At 36.2% G+C, this 17769-nt stretch overlaps 1 protein-coding gene across 1 annotated transcript in view; it reads right to left on the bottom strand.

Annotated features, from left to right (window-relative positions):
- Positions 1-12021, bottom strand: part of LOC145662677 (transmembrane protein 185B) — a 39045-nt gene extending 27024 nt beyond the window's left edge. The window contains exons 1-2 of the mRNA XM_081728494.1: positions 11640-12021; positions 944-1120 (exon numbers count right to left, since the gene is read on the bottom strand). Coding sequence (XP_081584620.1) covers positions 944-1120; positions 11640-11677 — 215 coding nt within the window. The 5' untranslated portion in view covers positions 11678-12021. The remainder of the gene's footprint in view (positions 1-943; positions 1121-11639) is intronic.
- Positions 12022-17769: the final 5748 nt, after the last annotated feature.

The following is a 17769-nucleotide window of genomic DNA, read 5'->3' as shown; positions in this document are numbered from 1 at the left end:
CACGAGAAATTTCATAGGTACACAGTACACTACACTTTACGGATTTTTTGTACCCAGTACTAGGGTAGATTTTTCCCATTACCTCTCATATTTTCCTGAACAAGCTTACCAGTTTACGAATTATGCTTAAACTCGAAACGTTGTACTGAATGCTTCGAACATTAGATAGTGAATTTCTCTCTCAGGTGAATATAAACAACCATTCTACATGTACAATAATCTGTATAAAATGATCACTTTGAATTATTTTTATACCGATTTAGTTTTATATACGAAGCTTACTAGGAAAGTAATAAAAAGCATTTGAACGTTAGAACAAAAATGTGTACAAAAGTTGGCAGCACTGGCAATAACCTTGATTCATACGACGACGATTGGGGATGATTCGTCAGTGCTGCGCTGAGTTTTGTTCGACAAGAACACATTGGAAATGGCAGCATCAATACTAAATCTCACCAGCTGTGAAGTGTAGTTGCCAAGAAATGCCTGCACATTTTCAATGGGACATTTTTGAATATCCGCAATACAAGCCCGACCTTGCACTCAATGATTACCATCTGTTCCTGTGTCTAAAGAAACACCTTGGCGGAAAACGCTTTAAAGATGACGATGAAGTCAGGAAAGAAGTCACAAGTGGTTTCAGATGCAGGTGCCTGATTCTGGGATACAAAAAGTTGTTTCGTGTTTGAATAAATGTTTGGATAATGGCAGCACTTGTGTGGAGAAATGACCTCTGTATCAGTGTACTTTTCTTTGCATCCAGTACATTTCTTGTGTATCTAATTTTTCGTTTGTATCATTACTTTTCTCACAAACCTCGTAGAAAGAATGGATAAACAAAGATGAATGGATAAAATATTTAAAAAACATACGTAAGACAACATAAAACCATAGCACTGGTGAAGTACGAAATTGAATTCTCGGTAAAATTATCCCAACAAACCTGAAGTGAGGATGTCTCCACCAAATATAACTTCCAACGGTGGCTCCAGCTATCACCATGAATTTCCAAAACCATATTGGAATGAAAACTGTCCAATGACTCCAATCTATTGTTCCATCTAATCTTAGTGCAAAGAGTGCTGTGAACATCATCAGACACACATAAACCAGGAACTTGCTGCAAGATAAAAAAATATGATTAACACTTTCCAATAAATTTGGATCAATTGTAAAGGAAAAAGAAACCTAAGTGATATCACGATAATAGTACTAATACATATCTATGTTTCTTACTTCCGTCCATTCTTCAGTTGAAATATTACATTTTGTGTCTACGATTTATAGAATATAGTAGTGAATAATCTCCAAAAATACATTTCATGATTCACAGTAAACGCAACTATCTTGGTTAAAGGAACTGATGGGACCTGCCATTTAGCCATCATTGCTTTAAGGGATTTCGTATTACTTGGAGGTAACGCTCTTATACTCTAGAAACAATACTGACATGTTTAAATATGCCGTCTTTTCATTAATTCTCTTGTACCTCTTTACTTTGGAAACAGCATTTGAAAGTTTAATGAAACACGGTTCTGATTGTGAGTTCCTTTAGTTCTACATATGTGTTACCTTCCCTTTACCTATGTTCAAATTTGGGGTAAGAAACAGATGTATTTTATACCTATGTGAAAATACCCAGGGCTTACCAGAATATTCAGTTTAGTAAAATGATCATGATTGCACTCATGGTTTATTTCTTCTGATCTAAACGGTTGCTGACAACAAGTCGTCGCCGAAATGTCTAGTCAAAATGTGTCATTTTTCAACGATGTGATTTATCCTACAAGATGTGATTTTCATGTTTCAGTATAATAATCATTATCTTCATCTTTCATTATTTAGATTTAAGAAAACTAATGTTACACGGAAGAAGATAATTAAGGGGATATACTTCCACATACAACATTAGTTTGCTGAAAAGATTTGTGCTAAGGAATGCAATAATTTTTTGGGTAAATACTTTCTAAAACTAAAGAATAGGCATCCTATTAAATCTATCAGCATTTTCGCTGAGTTCAACCTACACAAGGTATGGTATATATATATATAAAAAGTAAAATGCTTACTCCATTTCTTGTACAATATCTAATTCAATCATCAAGGTTATACATCGCGACAAAACATAACCAATTTTTTCCTCGAAGGTCAAGATCTAAGGGTTTACTTGTCCCTACCATAAATCCTTCATTGTAACTAGATTTCGGCGTTGCCGCACCAACTCAGGTAGAACTGTATAAAGCTCTCAGTATGGCTAACCCCATTACGGTTATCATAGTAGCCCGAGTCCGTGCAGATTTCTAAACACATTACCCCACAGAAATGAGTGCCATAAGTCCAGGCCTTTTAAAGGCTGTTGCGCCAGGAATTTAGTTATCATTATTATTATTGCTAATAATAATATGTAATATTAGTAATAGGCTTAATAAAGATTCTGTCTGTTTATCTGCTCTGCTTGTAAGTATATTATTTCTAACTTTAAGATATAGTTATACAGGTCAATATATAATTGATCAGTTTCTTTCTAATCTGATTCTTCACGTGTATAAAAACTGGACAAACTCCAAATTAGGATACTATACACAGGAAATTAATAATGATAGCTTTATTACTCAGATATTAACCTGCATACATTAATACATGTGAGGATTTAGGTACTTAATAGAATGGTTTTTAATCATTTCTTTTTTTAAAGAAAAAAAGTTTTAAATTGTCATTATAGACAGATGGTCTGTCGAATAATAATAATAATGTTTTCCCAGGACATTGAACAAAGTTATCGTGTCTTGCAAAATATTTTTGATGGAGACAAAGATCATGTTGTCATCGAGATAGATCAATCGTCTTCAGAAACTGAGGAAAACGAAAACGAGGACATATTTTGAACTCTTGAAGTGTTAAGTTCCAATTGTTTATTTTATCTATTTATGTGAGAATTTTCAAAATAATGTTCAATCAGGTCTGATGTAGTGCTTTATGAGATTGATTCTAAGTTGCATGAAGGGCATAAAATAAATAAATAAATAAATAAATAATAATAATAATAATAATGCTATTTATAAAAGACTAACATTAGTGCATCACACTAACTCCTAATAGTAAATCACGTTGATGCTCATTGTAATAATATAAGTGAATGCAAACATTTAGAGCTCTTAAGTATTGACTTTAACCTATAATTAGTGCTTGAACTTTTCGGGTAAACTGCACCCGCCCGATACACATTGCGTTTGGTTTACTCGATCCTTAGACCTGATAAACTCGTTTGACCCGTGTTTGGCCTGTTTGGACCGTTTGACCCGATAGACTCGTTATGAGTTCGTACATGATAATTATAACAATTTGTGTTATGATAATAAAGTGAAACAACACATCATTTACAATAATGACACACGGGATTATCAGGTCATCCCTATTCATATGGTTCAATCGGGTAAACCCGATTCATACGGGTAAAAATACAATATCGGTCCAACGTGCGGTCCAGGATCTATTCTATTTTCCGAGCATTACCGAAAATGCACAGTAGCCCGAAACGGCTCGGACGTAAAAACTATCATATTATTATTATTATTATATTAATAGGGAGAAAATTATTTGTTGAATGACGTGTACGTATTTTATCCCTATTTTAAATGGTTATTCTGGTTTTATGTATCTGCTTATTGGTTTGCAACACTCAGAAAGAATAGTTCGAGACTTCATTGTTTACCCTGGTGACAGGGAGAGCGGCTAAGCTTTTGTAATACCGGCAACATCCAACTGGTTGACAAACCGCACGTGGCCGTTAACAACCATATGACAGTTTTACTGCTGATAAGAAAACTTGGTTTAGCTTTAAAAACCACTATAATTACCTACAGCTTAATGTGTGAGACCCAAATCTTATTACTTCCACCCGAAATCAAACCCAGATCTCACGTACAGAAAGCGAGAACGCTAGTTATTTAACTTGTCACAGTTTTGTTTGCTACTTTTAGGTATTAAAGGAAAAATAACAGGAAATAAAGTGAGGATGACAACCATTGCAATTCTCAGTATGAGAAGCGCTAGACACAGCCAAGTTTCACAGAAGGGTTTTCAAAACTGGGATACTGAACGAACTCTAGATGTACTGAAATGCAACTACATGCAAATATGGGGTGGGTCATTACCGGATAAGATATCTTGTAAAATAAGCAACCCATTTGGGCTATGTGGGCGTTTTCGTGTTTTATGATTGTTTTTATTTTTATTTTTTTCGTTTTGAGAAAAACCAAGGGTTGTTTATGAACGAAAATGATTAGCGAAAAGAGGCATCTAATGATGATGAGCAAAACAAGGCCAAAACTGTCTTAGTCTTGCATGCCAAATCCTGCTGTCCTCGTCTTACATACACTAGACCTAGACTGCAAGACGAGGGCCGATTCCCCTACCATTAATAGTGGTGAGCAAAACAAGACGAAGACTATTTTGATCTTGGTCCTGCATGCAAAATTAAGACTGGGTATTTTGAAATCACTATATATATATATATATACAGTGGCGGATCCAAGGGGAGCTATAGCCCCCCCCCCCCCCGTTGACGCTCAGATATACACTGGATAAAATGGGCTTCAATCCTGTTTTACACTGGATAAAACGGCAAAATATGGTTCAGCCCCTCCCTTCATCATATCCTGGATCCGCTCCTGTATATATATATATATATATATATATATATATATATAGGGAATAACGTGGAAAGGAACTGCCCAAGACAGTGTTAAAATTCCTTTCTGGAGAAGATTTTCTCTATCAAACATTGATGATACGTGTACTAAAGTTTAAAAAACGGCCAAATAATAACCCGACAATATGGAAAGAAAAAGGAAAGTTCCGTTTAAACGAATCAAGGTGCTAAAAGTCAGAAATTCACACCTATCGGGTAAGTCCCGCTAACACAGTGTTTGACTACTGTACTGTAAGAGTTCTATTCGCATCATTTGCTGCCGTAGCTCGCTACGGAGTAAGAACAAGTATTAGCACATGCTTTTTGTTTTGATTTATAGTACAAGAAGAAAAGAAACATACGGTAGTTTTTAAACATCGTTACTTTTCTTTTTAATTTTGTACTTTTGTAAGCTTCAGCGCGGAAGTCTCGCATTTGCCTTACACCTGTAGAAGCCAATAATAACTTTCATGGAGATAATTTCAACACTTCAAATCTTTTGCAATAGATCTGAAAAATCCATTGGTTTCTCTACTAAATTCCAATTTTTGAAGTGTACTTGTAGATACGACCTAGGACAGTCATTAAAGCACAGGATTCTTCACAGGATGTAAAGATTGGAAAAAGAAAAGTTTTTTTTCCTTTTTTTTAAGGTACCATGAGGGCATTTATTTGGACCAAAAGAGCTCGTGATGTAGTTTTGTTTTGAAAATTGTTTTTATCGCCCTAAATGAGCTGAACAACTTTAACGGGACCTGAAGTTACTGGCAAAGTAGACTCCGAACCACTGCGATCTGGTAGAAAATCCAGCAATGAGTGGAATGAAGTGTTAAAACTTGACAGGGGGGGATCAAAGTGTAAGTGTAAATACTGCAATAGTAAAATCATTTGTAAACTGAAAGAATAAAAGTCTGTAAAAGAAAAGATGAAGATCAAATACCGAATCCCAGTTGATGGAAAAGTTCTTAGAATTATCTCCTTACAGACGAACCTGCTTCGTGTTCCCCCCCCCCCCCTCCAGACTTAAATTATTACATATGTCTTATTTTACTAAAAGGAAATAATCTTTTAAAACTAATCCGCATAGTACGGAGACCGGACAGTCAATAGCTTGCTACAGTTTCTATCCATTTCTTTTCAACTGGTAGAGACAAGTTGTGCATGATAGCAAAAACTTCGCTGTATTCAGGATGTTATTTTTTGTTTTTGCAAAATCATTTGCGGAAATTTTTCGAAACTTCCAGTGCTTAAACATTTGGGCTCTAGTTATGGAATATATTATAACATATGTAGCTAGGTAAACCTATTTGGATAAAAGGTTTTGCCCCCAAATATCTCGCGCCCAAACAGCCGCGTCCAAATGTCTGCGCTCAAATGTCATGTACCCATATTAGATACGGCAATAGCAATTTTTTTTCTATGCAGCAAACATAATGATCGACCTATTGAGACTGGTTATAATCTTCCTTCCGCGAAAGCAATTGGTGGAAAACTGTTAGAACGCGCAGAAAAATAAAATGTACAGCTGAGAGAATTACTAAAATCCAGCAGCGTTGCAATAACATTAGATTGTTGGTTCAGTGTTCGAAATGAATCAATACAAGGAGTTAGCATCCATACAGCAACTCAAAGTTTTCTAATAAATGTACGTGATTCCAGTTTCCAAAAAAAACATAGTAAGAAAGTGTGCAGATGTAGCTGACTCTGCAATTACAGAATGTGAAAGGAAATTTAGGATTAAGGTTTTCGCTTAGTGATGGACAATGAGAACAAAATGAAAAATAAAAATTAAAAAAAAAAAAAAAAAATGGAAAATTTCAACGAAAAATACCTGCACATTATTATGTACGGGTGCTCAAGCCCATCTTTTAAATTTAATTGAAAAGGACGTTTCACCTCAGTCAGTCCTTAGACATATTGTTGAAGTACAAAAGTATTTTCGAAATAACATCAGCTTCATAGGTCGCTGAAATTAATGGACTGATGCCACAAATTCCTAACGAAAATCAATGGAATTCTCATCCTGATTGTATCACGACGTTTATTAGTCTAGTATAGGGAAATATCTTCCGAACATAAAGAAGAAACTGATAAATCAATATCAAAAACTTTAGATACTGTTGGTATTTACACAGAGGCCTTTGCATTTGGAGAAGCAACTAAGAGTTACTGCTGTGTTCGACACACTGCAATGCGAGAAAAAAAATAATAACAATAATAACGTGCTGTTGAAGCCTGGTTGGATTTATTAAAAGAAGTGCTTCAACCATATTATAGTCATTTTGAAAAGAGATTAATTCAAACACTCCAACCCTTCCATTTACTTGCCAATATGATGGATCCTAATTGCATGGGACATCGTTTAACAGTGAGCAAGAACGCATAGCAGAAGAATGGCTTTCCGAAAAGAAATCCGGAATAGCTTCCAGGAGTTATGACTTTTAAAACTAAAGTTACTGAGTAATTCGCCCAATCAATGTTACAAGAAAGTGTGATAAAGCAATTTGCCTGCAAAGTGGTGAAGAATCATGAAAGTAAAAGCTGTGGTGTTCAAAATTGCCAAATAAGTTCTGTAATTTCTTCGCTTCCCTTCACTCAGTTCTATCATTATTTGCATCAAAAGAAAGTTTTTTTTTCCTACTTTCGGATTAATTTGGAATAAAATGCGGAACAGACTTGGGGTAGAAAAGCTGTCAAGGCAGTCAAGTGAAAGTTCACAGATTTCTGCGCTCAAAAATCTAACATTGACTGGAAGGACTATGGGGCTTTCGATAAACAAACGAATGCCATATTTGTTTGGATGTAAAATATTATTTCGTGAGTAGCTATCTATGTTCTTCAAGTTTATTTGCGATTATTAAAAAAAGAAGTAGAAAGAAAGAAACTGTACGTTTATGTCGTTTAAAAACAATTAGTTTTCAGGTATTATTTCCTATCTATGGATGGAAATTGCAAATCTGGCAATTTTGGATAGTCCGTGGTTGATTTGTTTTGGTAAGTAATAATGTATATATTCGAATACAATGATATATGTATGAAATTTGTTGGTTGTCACAGTAACAGACAAAAGCATGTCTCCTATTGCTTAGTTCAAAAATTCAACTCAATAAGTGCTTTTACAAAGAATTCGTTGTTTTAGCATGTTAAGGTTTACGTTTGGAAGAACAATAGATAATGATGTAAGTAACATTCACCATATTTGCTAGTTAAATTGGTCTGTGTTGATGCAGTCTCACGTCAGATTTTTTTCTATAATAAATTCTGTAATCTATATACATTTAGTCAAGAAATGTTACACTATCTTCTTTTTCAATATATTTTTAAAATAATATTCTATGGTATAATGATACAAATTGTGTTTATATGTGTAATAAATTAAATGCAAGAATTAATGTCATGCACTATGGGAGAAAAGATGCCATTTGGTTTTCCTACTGTGACCTCGGAAGAGGAGTATTTCGTAAGTATGGATAACATCTTTACAATTTTTCGGTGTAAAAAAGTATCATATTCGTTTGTTAGAAAGACAACTTTATCAAAAATAAATTAATGAATTTTTTCTTTTCTTCATTCCCGACCTAAACTTTTATTCACAAATTATGGGATTTAATTAGTTCGTAATTTCTTTTGTTAAACGGAATGAAAGAATAGAGTTGCGAAGACTAAATATACAAAGATAAGAGCTAATGGCCCTGTTAATAACGTTTACAATTTAGAAAAAATATATTGAATTACTTCCACTTGTTTTTTGAACGTATTTCCTTAAACTTAAACATTTTAATATCGAATCGCTATATCAATTTTAACTTCTAATATTAAAATCTAATTTTCATTATAGTTTGTTGTATAAGGTCTTTCTAATTCCAGTTCAGAAAGTAAGATAGCGAAAAGAACATTGGGTTTTAAAATGGTTTTCTTCAAGTGGGCACAACCTGAAGAAAAGGCCTACTTTGCCAAACTCTGCAGTTAAGTCAATGATAATCTTTGCTACCTTTCTCGTTTTTCTGATGCTTAAATTCGGTATAATTCTATCAATTTCCCCGTAATTAGATTTTGTAATTTTGGGATCCACTTGCTGAACTTACGTTTTCCGTAAGTTTTTCCCATTTACACTAGGCAAATGCCGCGATGACACTTAACATATAGGTCCCAGACCGCTTTCTTCTTTCCCCCCTTCCGGACAGTGCGCTCGCAAAGGTCTTTTCCATCTACGTGACAGACTTAAGGTCATAAATGCCGGTAATGCCCAGAAATATGTATAAATAATAAATCTATCTATCAACCTTATACCTTTCTAAACTAAATCTATACTGCGGAATGTAATATGGAATACGAAATATAATTTTCTAACATACTGCGATGGCGGGCCATATCATTGACTGACTACAAATACTGTAATAAAAGGACAAGTTTTTACTTTCGCATTACTGCTATATCGCTGGACCAGACGAATATCGAAAAAATAATAAAAAAAAAAAAAAGAAAGGATTATCTAGCTTCTACCACAAAATATTAGATTGCGCCTCTGGCACACTTGGTAGTGATTATTGTTCGACATACGTATGGATGTACGGCATAAAAACTAATACACAGAATAGGAACCAACTTCTACTAGGTGGCCACTAAAAAGTACAAAAGCTACCCAACCGAGTCAGGGCAGGAGAACCCGAACGGCAGTGAGGTAGTGCGTCCGTAGGGAGCAGGCGCGTGAGCGGCGGTGGGTATGTGTATAAACGTAGATAGTCGAAATACATTTTATATGTCATAAAATGCGTGGCTTATTTGTTGCACAGCTTTGGGGAAGATACTAAATGTCATCCAAAAAAAGTACCAAAGTGTGTTAACTTAGGTCAGATTAAATTAGGTTTTGTTATCCTTCTGTTCTGTAATTTCATTTCGTTTCTACAAGCTGTTCACCTGTTTAGTAGACCATGCCTTTCACACAATTTCAACAACTGACACTCCTTATTTTTGTATAACTTGATATAACTCAAACACGATATGTAACGAGCTTCTTGTTTACACACCATTTGCACATTGCCTTTCCCATAAATCATAACAAGAGTACCTCTCCGCCATATAACTAGTCTCGGCAAGGTTTTAGAACACAGGTCCCCCTTCTTGCTGAGCTGTAATAAAGACAGAAAACAACGTGCCCTGCGGGGCTCAAACTCGCCTTCACTCGCTAACGCTCGCTCTGCAATACTATATGAATTTAATATTAAACTTTGATACAGAAAGGAACCAACCTAGCTACTAACCTATATAAGGGGACCACTGTTCTACCTCCTCCCACTAGTCTCTTCCGTTTCTACATATAGTGCCGCTTACTACATCAAAAACAACTAACAACAAGTATTTTCTTAACGAACTATTCCCCTCACCTCACTTTCACTCACTCTACCTCACAAACCAAAATAAATTCTTCAGTTCATCTGGTAAATTCTCTAAAATTGGTCCGGTGATACACCAGTTAATCCATTACTTTCGTCATTTCATTCGATTCGGTGATGTGAGTCTTTTAGTTCCCGTTTTGAGAACGTATTTGTTCTAGTAATTGTGTTATCATTGTAGATGTCATACTGCTTTGTTCCTCTTATGTTTAAGCTGGTTGGTTTGCTGCTACTTGTGCTTTTCGCGCCTGATGGTTTCAAGTGCGTATTAATGAATATCCGTGGTGGCACGTCTAATGGGTTGGATATACTTTTAAATTTATATAGGTTTCGAACGTAAGTGTATTACAATGAAGTAAATTGGGGAAGGTTCTAGAATACTGGTCCGTACACATAGGTGAAGGGGTTAGTGGCCAGGTTGGTTCCTTTCTTTATTAAAGTTCAATTCACACAGTAAAGACAAGCGGGCGATAGCGAGTAAAGACGGGGTAGTAGTCAGGTTGATTGCTTTATTTATTACAACCCGTTGGGGATGCGGGTCAATGTTCTAAAATCCTACCAGAAAATTGTTACTTTTTTTGTATCAGTTTATTACGGCTCAATACAAGTTGTAGTGTATGTGAAAAGTGTACAAATTATTATGTACAGTACGATGTGATCATGTTAAGTGAACTGCATACACAAGAATCGGAAGTGTTCACCATACTTAGCAATTATCCGTTAGGAACTGAATCTACGCTTTACTAATGAACGTAGTTTACAGATGCGGGAAATTAATCTACTATATGTTGGCTTCTGGTGTAACAAAATAGAAAAACATTATTCATCAGTGCTTCATGGTAATGGACTAATCAAATTACATTTTTCAAGCATTTGTTTCATTCCTTTCTAAGTATTTTTCTTTGATTTTAAGATAAGAAGTTTGCTTCCCTTCAAGTATATAACTTCATGAGCTGTTCATACTTAACTTTAGTAGTACCTTTGGTGCGACAGATCCTGGGTTTGATTTCCGGTGGGGACATTCGATCGTTTACTTATTGTCTAGTGTGATCCAATTTAGCAGTCGGAAAATGTGGTGGTTATTGTTGTAAATTTTCTGTTATTTTATAAGCTGCATTGTACATTTCGCACTGTATAATTCATCTCGCACTTCCACATATAGATTAATAGCGACATGAAAGTAATACGTATACATAAAGTAGGCTGATGGTGACTTAAAAACTCATTCTACTATGAATTTTCCATTTTGCTGCAGACACGTAATCTGCCTTCACATATTATGTTCTGTATTGAATGAGCAGTTAATTGACTTCGAATGGACGGTGTATTTTAGTAATCAAATATTAGCAACCTATCTTTAATACAGGAATATGAAGAGATAGTACGTGAAACAATTAGATTTTTTTTAAATTTCCAAGTAGAGTATTTAAACTTAATCTGCATAAAATAGGATTTATGATAACGAATTGGATGGAGTACTTCATATTAATTACTGAACTAATAAAATTATCATGATCTGCTACCACACGTTACCTATTATTTGGGTCGACTCTTACCTTGGGTTAAAGTCCTGAAATAATGCTTGCAGATTCATTGCCGTCAGTTCATCCCTGAATCTGGACACATTACCTTCGAAGATTAATTCAAGTAATAAAGAGACAAGATAACAATATCATAGTTAAACTCATGGATTAAATACCCAAATTGCACTCACTCATCAGCTGGTAATTAACGATCACTTTACTTAGATTTCATAGACACAAATTATTTCACTACATGATTAATATATTACAAATCTTGTTTCTCCACATATCATTTAAGATTTCTTCAATAGTACTACATATCTTATTTTCTTTTACTACACAACATGCAACCAACACACATCAGACAATAACAAAGTTCCTTTTAACTTCCCGATTCCCCTAATCAAGGTTCTTCTTTCTCTTCTTCTATTCTATAGCAAAATATTTATTGACAGCACTTAACACATTTATAAACATCAAGGGGCCTCATTCCGTACTTGTTTAGAGGAACGCAACTAAAATTAGCTTTTCATTTCACCATAGGTGCTGGATTACTTTCGGCGCACCGCATTTTCAAAGATTTATAGGTAAAATTGAATACTTTGCATGAAAAGACATATTTATAAGGAAAAATTTCTGCAAGCGATAGAATTAAATACAAAGTTTAGAAGTGTATAGTTACTAATGTAAAATCGCTACAAGTGCTTTACGACAGATAAAATAAGTGAGGGTAGATCAAAGATGACTATTAGAAACTATAATGCACCAGCGGTGTATTTATGCACAGTGTACACAAGCTGTATTGTATGTTTACAAGTGAAGCGCAACTAGTATGAAGCAATGACAACTGCTATTGAAAGTCGTATCATTGCGAAAACCCACTAGTTTTCACCACACTCGCTTACGCTTACAACTACCTTCGCTGACGCGCCTACTCCCTTCGGACGCCTTCTAGCTAACCATCCTGCTTCGCCCTGCTCTGACTCGATTTGATAGCAGTCTTGCTTTTTAGTGGCCACCTAACACATGTTTTTTTGTATTTTTGCATTGTAGATTTTATGTGTATATCCAGACGCCGTGTTTATACGCAAATTGTAGAAGATTTTTAATTTTTCAAAAATTGCTTATGATGGCCCCCTTGAATTTCATCTATGCCGTGAGATAATTTCATGTCGCTCAGCGCAAATCATTTAGGAAACAATAAGAAGGAAATTAGTGAAAGAATTATAATTTTCCAACAATTGTTTCGTGTGGTGCGCTAAAAGTAAACGTGCACGTTACGATAATCAGCATAGCTGTCACACAGTATACTTTCTTTTAGCCGGCCGTTGGCTTAACCTCCTATCTTCCAAGAAATAAGTCATTGTTATTGTCAGCTATTCCAGCCATACCAATAACAAAACAAACTAATCGTTATGATTTGCCTGTACTTTGAGCAAGAAAGAGATTAAACAGCAGTCAACATGATCTTCGTTTAAAAGTGGCGGCTACTAGAGACCTGCACGGGCCGAATTTTTCGGCCCGAGCCCAATCCAGCCCGAACGTACCTAGGCCCGGCCCAGCCCGGGCCCGAAAAGTTTTGGAGATTTTCGGCCCGGGCCCGGCCCGGCCCGATAAGTCTTTTAAAATTCTTGGCCCAAGCCCGGCCCGGGCCCGATAAATTTTAAAAGTTTTTGGCCCGACCCCGGCCCGATAATTTTTTTTTAAAATTAGCTCGAGCCCCAATCTTTCTCAAAATTTAGTACTAAATTTGACCTAACCTCAGAAACATTTTGTAAACTCTGGTTCACAACCTGACGCTTGCCTCCCGAATGGTACCATTGCCTCCTAGAACTTTGCCTGTCATCGAGAGAACAAAAACTCCATTCCCTGTAACAAAAATCTAACTTAATTGATTTTTAGCATAAAGTGTATATGGCAATATTGTTTACCGACAGGCAAAACATTCCCACCCCTTCTTGTTATATTTTGAGTTCAGTGAAGGTCAAGGTCAGAGCTCAATTTACCGCATAATGCCTGCAATCTTCTATAGTGAAAGTGGAGCCGCTAAGCAACACAAACTGTAAATAGCTATTGCATTCTTTGTAACATTTTTCACGGACACACTTCTTCAACGTTTGGCTTTATTCCAATTATCGTTTAACGAAAGTCAATAATTATTAAAGAATTGCAATTGATCGGCCCCAGCCCAGCCCGACCTGAAGAGAAATCAGTGTCGGTCAGCCCAAGCCCGGCCCGGCCCAAAGAAATAACAGTGTCGGCCCGCCCAAGCCCGGCCCGGCCCAAAGAAATAACAGAGTCGGCCCGGCCCGTGCAGGTCTCTAGCGGCTACACATGCAAGGAATGAGCTAAATAAGATGTACAAAAAAGACAGACTATTTAAGGCTAGTTCTAGACGGAAGCATTTATCGTAGTATTTCTCGTAGCAAAAATCGTATCATCGATATCCTACCGTGTAAAGTAGCAAATGCTATAGCATTTCCCATGCCATGGCATATCCTATGGCATTTCTTGTCGATAGGACCTGCTCTATTTCGTAGCATTTTCCCCAGCATTTCTGCTCCGATTGCAGCGCCGTGGTATGTTAAAAGGAAGCGATGTGTGGGAAATTGAATTGTAGTAAAGAAAAATGAGTTGGAGTCGAAATACTATTATTATGTTGATTAAAAAATATGAGGAACCTCCTTGTTTGTACAAAGTTAAAAGCGTGCAGTTTCACTATACGGATACACACAGAAATTCATTAAAAAAACTTTCTCGTTTCATTTATTGGTGTGCTCTTGCATTCTCCGGTGCAGGTTCACTTTAACAGGTGGTAACGCGTAGTTTTACTATACGGATCCATAGTATAAGTAGTAGCAGTAGTAGTAGTAGTAGGAGGAGGAGTAAGTAGTAGTAGGTGTATTCATAGTAGTAGTAGTAGTAGTAAGAGTAATAGTAGTAGAAGTAAGTAGTAGTAGTAGTAGGAGTACTTAGTAATAGTAACAGTAGCAGTAGGTGTAGTAGTAGTAGGAATAGGAGTAGGAGTAGGACCGGGTAGTAGTAGTTGTTGGAATAGGAGTAGTAGTGGTAGCAGTAGTAGTAGTAGTAGTAGTAGTAGCAGTAGTGGGAATGGGTTAGAAGCTCCGAAGGGGATGGTTGGGTTCTGTTTTCGATACAAAATGGGGAAATTACAGACTTGCCAAAATTTTATGGCAGCTTATTGAAAATTACGTGCATTTCAGGTTCGACTTTAATTTCTATATTTCCACATAAATACGCATCTCAGATGTAAGTGCACACCATATTTCCATTACTTATACACTACTCTATTAAAACATTAGAAATTTCTTCTGTAAATTTTAAAATCTATGGATCTGTATAGTATAACTGCACCGTTAAAAGCCCTTTGTATCATAACCATATGCGAAAAAGGGCTTTAGAAGAATAGTGACTGAAATATCTGTTTTTAGTTTTGGAGCCATAATTGCGCTCTTCTCCAGTGATTTGTTTGCTACGTCACGACAAAATGCTTATCAAAATGCTACCATGTAAGAGCACAGTATATTTTTGATGCCATAGAATATTATATGAGATTTTTGGCAGCACATCTGCTACGAGAAATGCTACGATAAATGCTTTCGTCTAAAACTGGCCTAAAAGTAGATTTTCATATTATTTTAAAGTTCAAGTGTGTTTCTAAAATACAGTATTGTATTTTATTCAGTATTGTAGTTAAACTGTATTTTTACAGGCTTGTATTTTTCTTTAATAATATTCGTATAGTGCAAATAATTGTGTGATAATATACTGAGCTTTATTCTAAGGCTAGTTTTAGACGGAAGCATTTGTCGTAGCATTTCTCGTAGCAGATGTGCTGCTCAAAATCTCGTATAATATTCTATGGCATCGAAAGTATATGTTTCTAACGGTAGCATTTTGATAAGCATCTTGTGACGTAGCAAACAAATCGGAGAAGAGCGCAATTATGGCTCTGAAACTAAAGCGTGAAGTAGCTAAAGCTATAGTTGTTGTAACAACAGTTCTCGCCGGTTATATTAAAAAACGAAAACCACAAAGAAGTATGTGGGCAAAGAATTGGTTGCTGCGGAGGCATGACAATATTTCAGTTCTTTCTAATGGTAGAGAAAGAAGTGAAGCCTTCAGGATCCTGTTGCATTCAAGAACTTCCTGCGTATGGATATTGAAACCCTCGAAAAGTTCTTTCGAAAGTTTCAAAGGAGGATGCTCCTTATATTTTTCAATCAGCATAATGATAGCATCCCTACTCCAACTCATTTTTATTTAATACAATTCAATTTCCCACACAAAACAAGAGCATGGCTGTTTGGCACAAATCTTAAGCTTTCTTTCAACACACCAAGGCGCGGCGCTGCAATCGGACCAAAAATGCTGTGGAAAATGCTACGAAATAGAGCAGGTTCTATCGACAAGAAGTGCCACAGGATATGCCATGGCATGGGAAATGCTATAGAATTTGCTACTTTACACGGTAAGATATCGATGATTCAATTTTTGTTACGAGAAATGCTTCCGTCTAAAACTAGCCAAATACGCAATATTCCGTTCACTGAGTGTCATTGGAGAGGATTTGTTCGGGACAGTAATACTCCCAGGAAGTAGAAACTAAATACACGGTTCTGATTCGTTTTCGTTATCCATTTCTTGCCTTGTAGCTTACATATAGCAGAAATCAAACGCTTACTACTGTCGGTCCTCATAGCCGAGCGTGGTAAGGCTACGAGCTAGTAACGGAAGCAGTGGCGTCATTTAGGGTGGACAGAAGAGGGCAACTGCCCCCAAGAGTTTGAGGTATACGTATACATTAATCAATTGTCTACTAATATACTAGTACAAAACGTGAATATCTTATGTCGGTGGTACTCTTGAACCCCCCAGGTGAAGTCTGAAATGCGCCCCTGAACGTGGCGTGGGTTCGAACCCGACCCAAGAAACTTTTTTATTTTCTTAAATTTTCATCACACTTTCTTCATCAAAATAAGATGAAAATAATACCCAAAAAGTGATTTCTAAGAAGTATCGGGATTTTTGGCACATTTCTGTGGTATTCTTCTTACACAGTCCACATATCTTGCTTGTATCGCGGCACTAACAATCAAATGAGCTTCCCTGTCATACTGAATTTCTTCGGCCACTTTTTTTCAACGCTTTTCACTCTTGTTGGTGCTCTCTCAATACTCTTGTGGGCTGCGTACTTTCGCAAATAAATCCGGGCAATCTCTCGTGTGAATCTTTATATGTCCAGTTTTATCGCCTTTACTCTTACAACTCATGTGATACAGTAACCAAGAGTTGACGATAGACACATTTGTAGGAAAACCAGTCAACTCTCAGTACCACTTCTTCATTTGTATGTTCGTTCTCAAATTTGAGACATTCTCATTTAAGCGATCAAGGTTACCCGTGAAGAGATTGTAATTGCTAAACGCAGTTGGCATATTTACTTAGATGTCCTTCTTCAATGTCCTGTTCCATCTTTTAACTTGGTCATAGCATGTAGTCCTGCTTCAGTTAACTCAATGGTAACAATATTGTTGTCATTGTATCGAACTATGGTTATACCATTGTTTGCATCTGTTACTTGATCAAATACTCCCCTTTCTTGCTTTTTCAGATCAGCAAGTGGTGCGTTTCCAACTCTATTTGCCCTAAACGTTCCTTTTGAGTCATGTCCTTTTTTTTTTTTTTTTTTTTTTAATATTTCTTCCGATAGGCGAATTATGGTGGAATAATTGTCAAAGTAGAAATTGCAGTTGTATCCCCCTGGCAACGCCTCCTACCAAAGTTCCACTCAGGTAGTGTATTTCTAATTGTTGCCCCTTGATAAAGTTCCCCTTTGATAAGAAAACCCAAATGGGTGCACAGACACCAACTTTTGTAGCCAAATCTTATTGGTTTTCCTTGCATACGTTGTTTTGCACTGTGTCGTTCATAGTATGGTATCATCGCTTCATCAACACAAAGATCTACCTCGTTGTTGTGATTATTTAACCATCTTTCGTTTAACACATCTCACAGCTTTCTTACTTTGACAAATCTGTCGTTACCGTTAATGGTTGTGTTGCGACATGTGTGGATGTATTTCAAAATGAGTTCAAATCTGTTTAGTAATATGGCTGATGTTATTGCTTCGTTATGCATA

Source organism: Thermobia domestica, chromosome 10 (assembly GCF_964235325.1).
Source record: "Thermobia domestica chromosome 10, izTheDome1.hap1.1, whole genome shotgun sequence".
Taxonomy (NCBI): domain Eukaryota; kingdom Metazoa; phylum Arthropoda; class Insecta; order Zygentoma; family Lepismatidae; genus Thermobia; species Thermobia domestica.
This window is presented reverse-complemented; position numbering and strand designations above follow the sequence as displayed.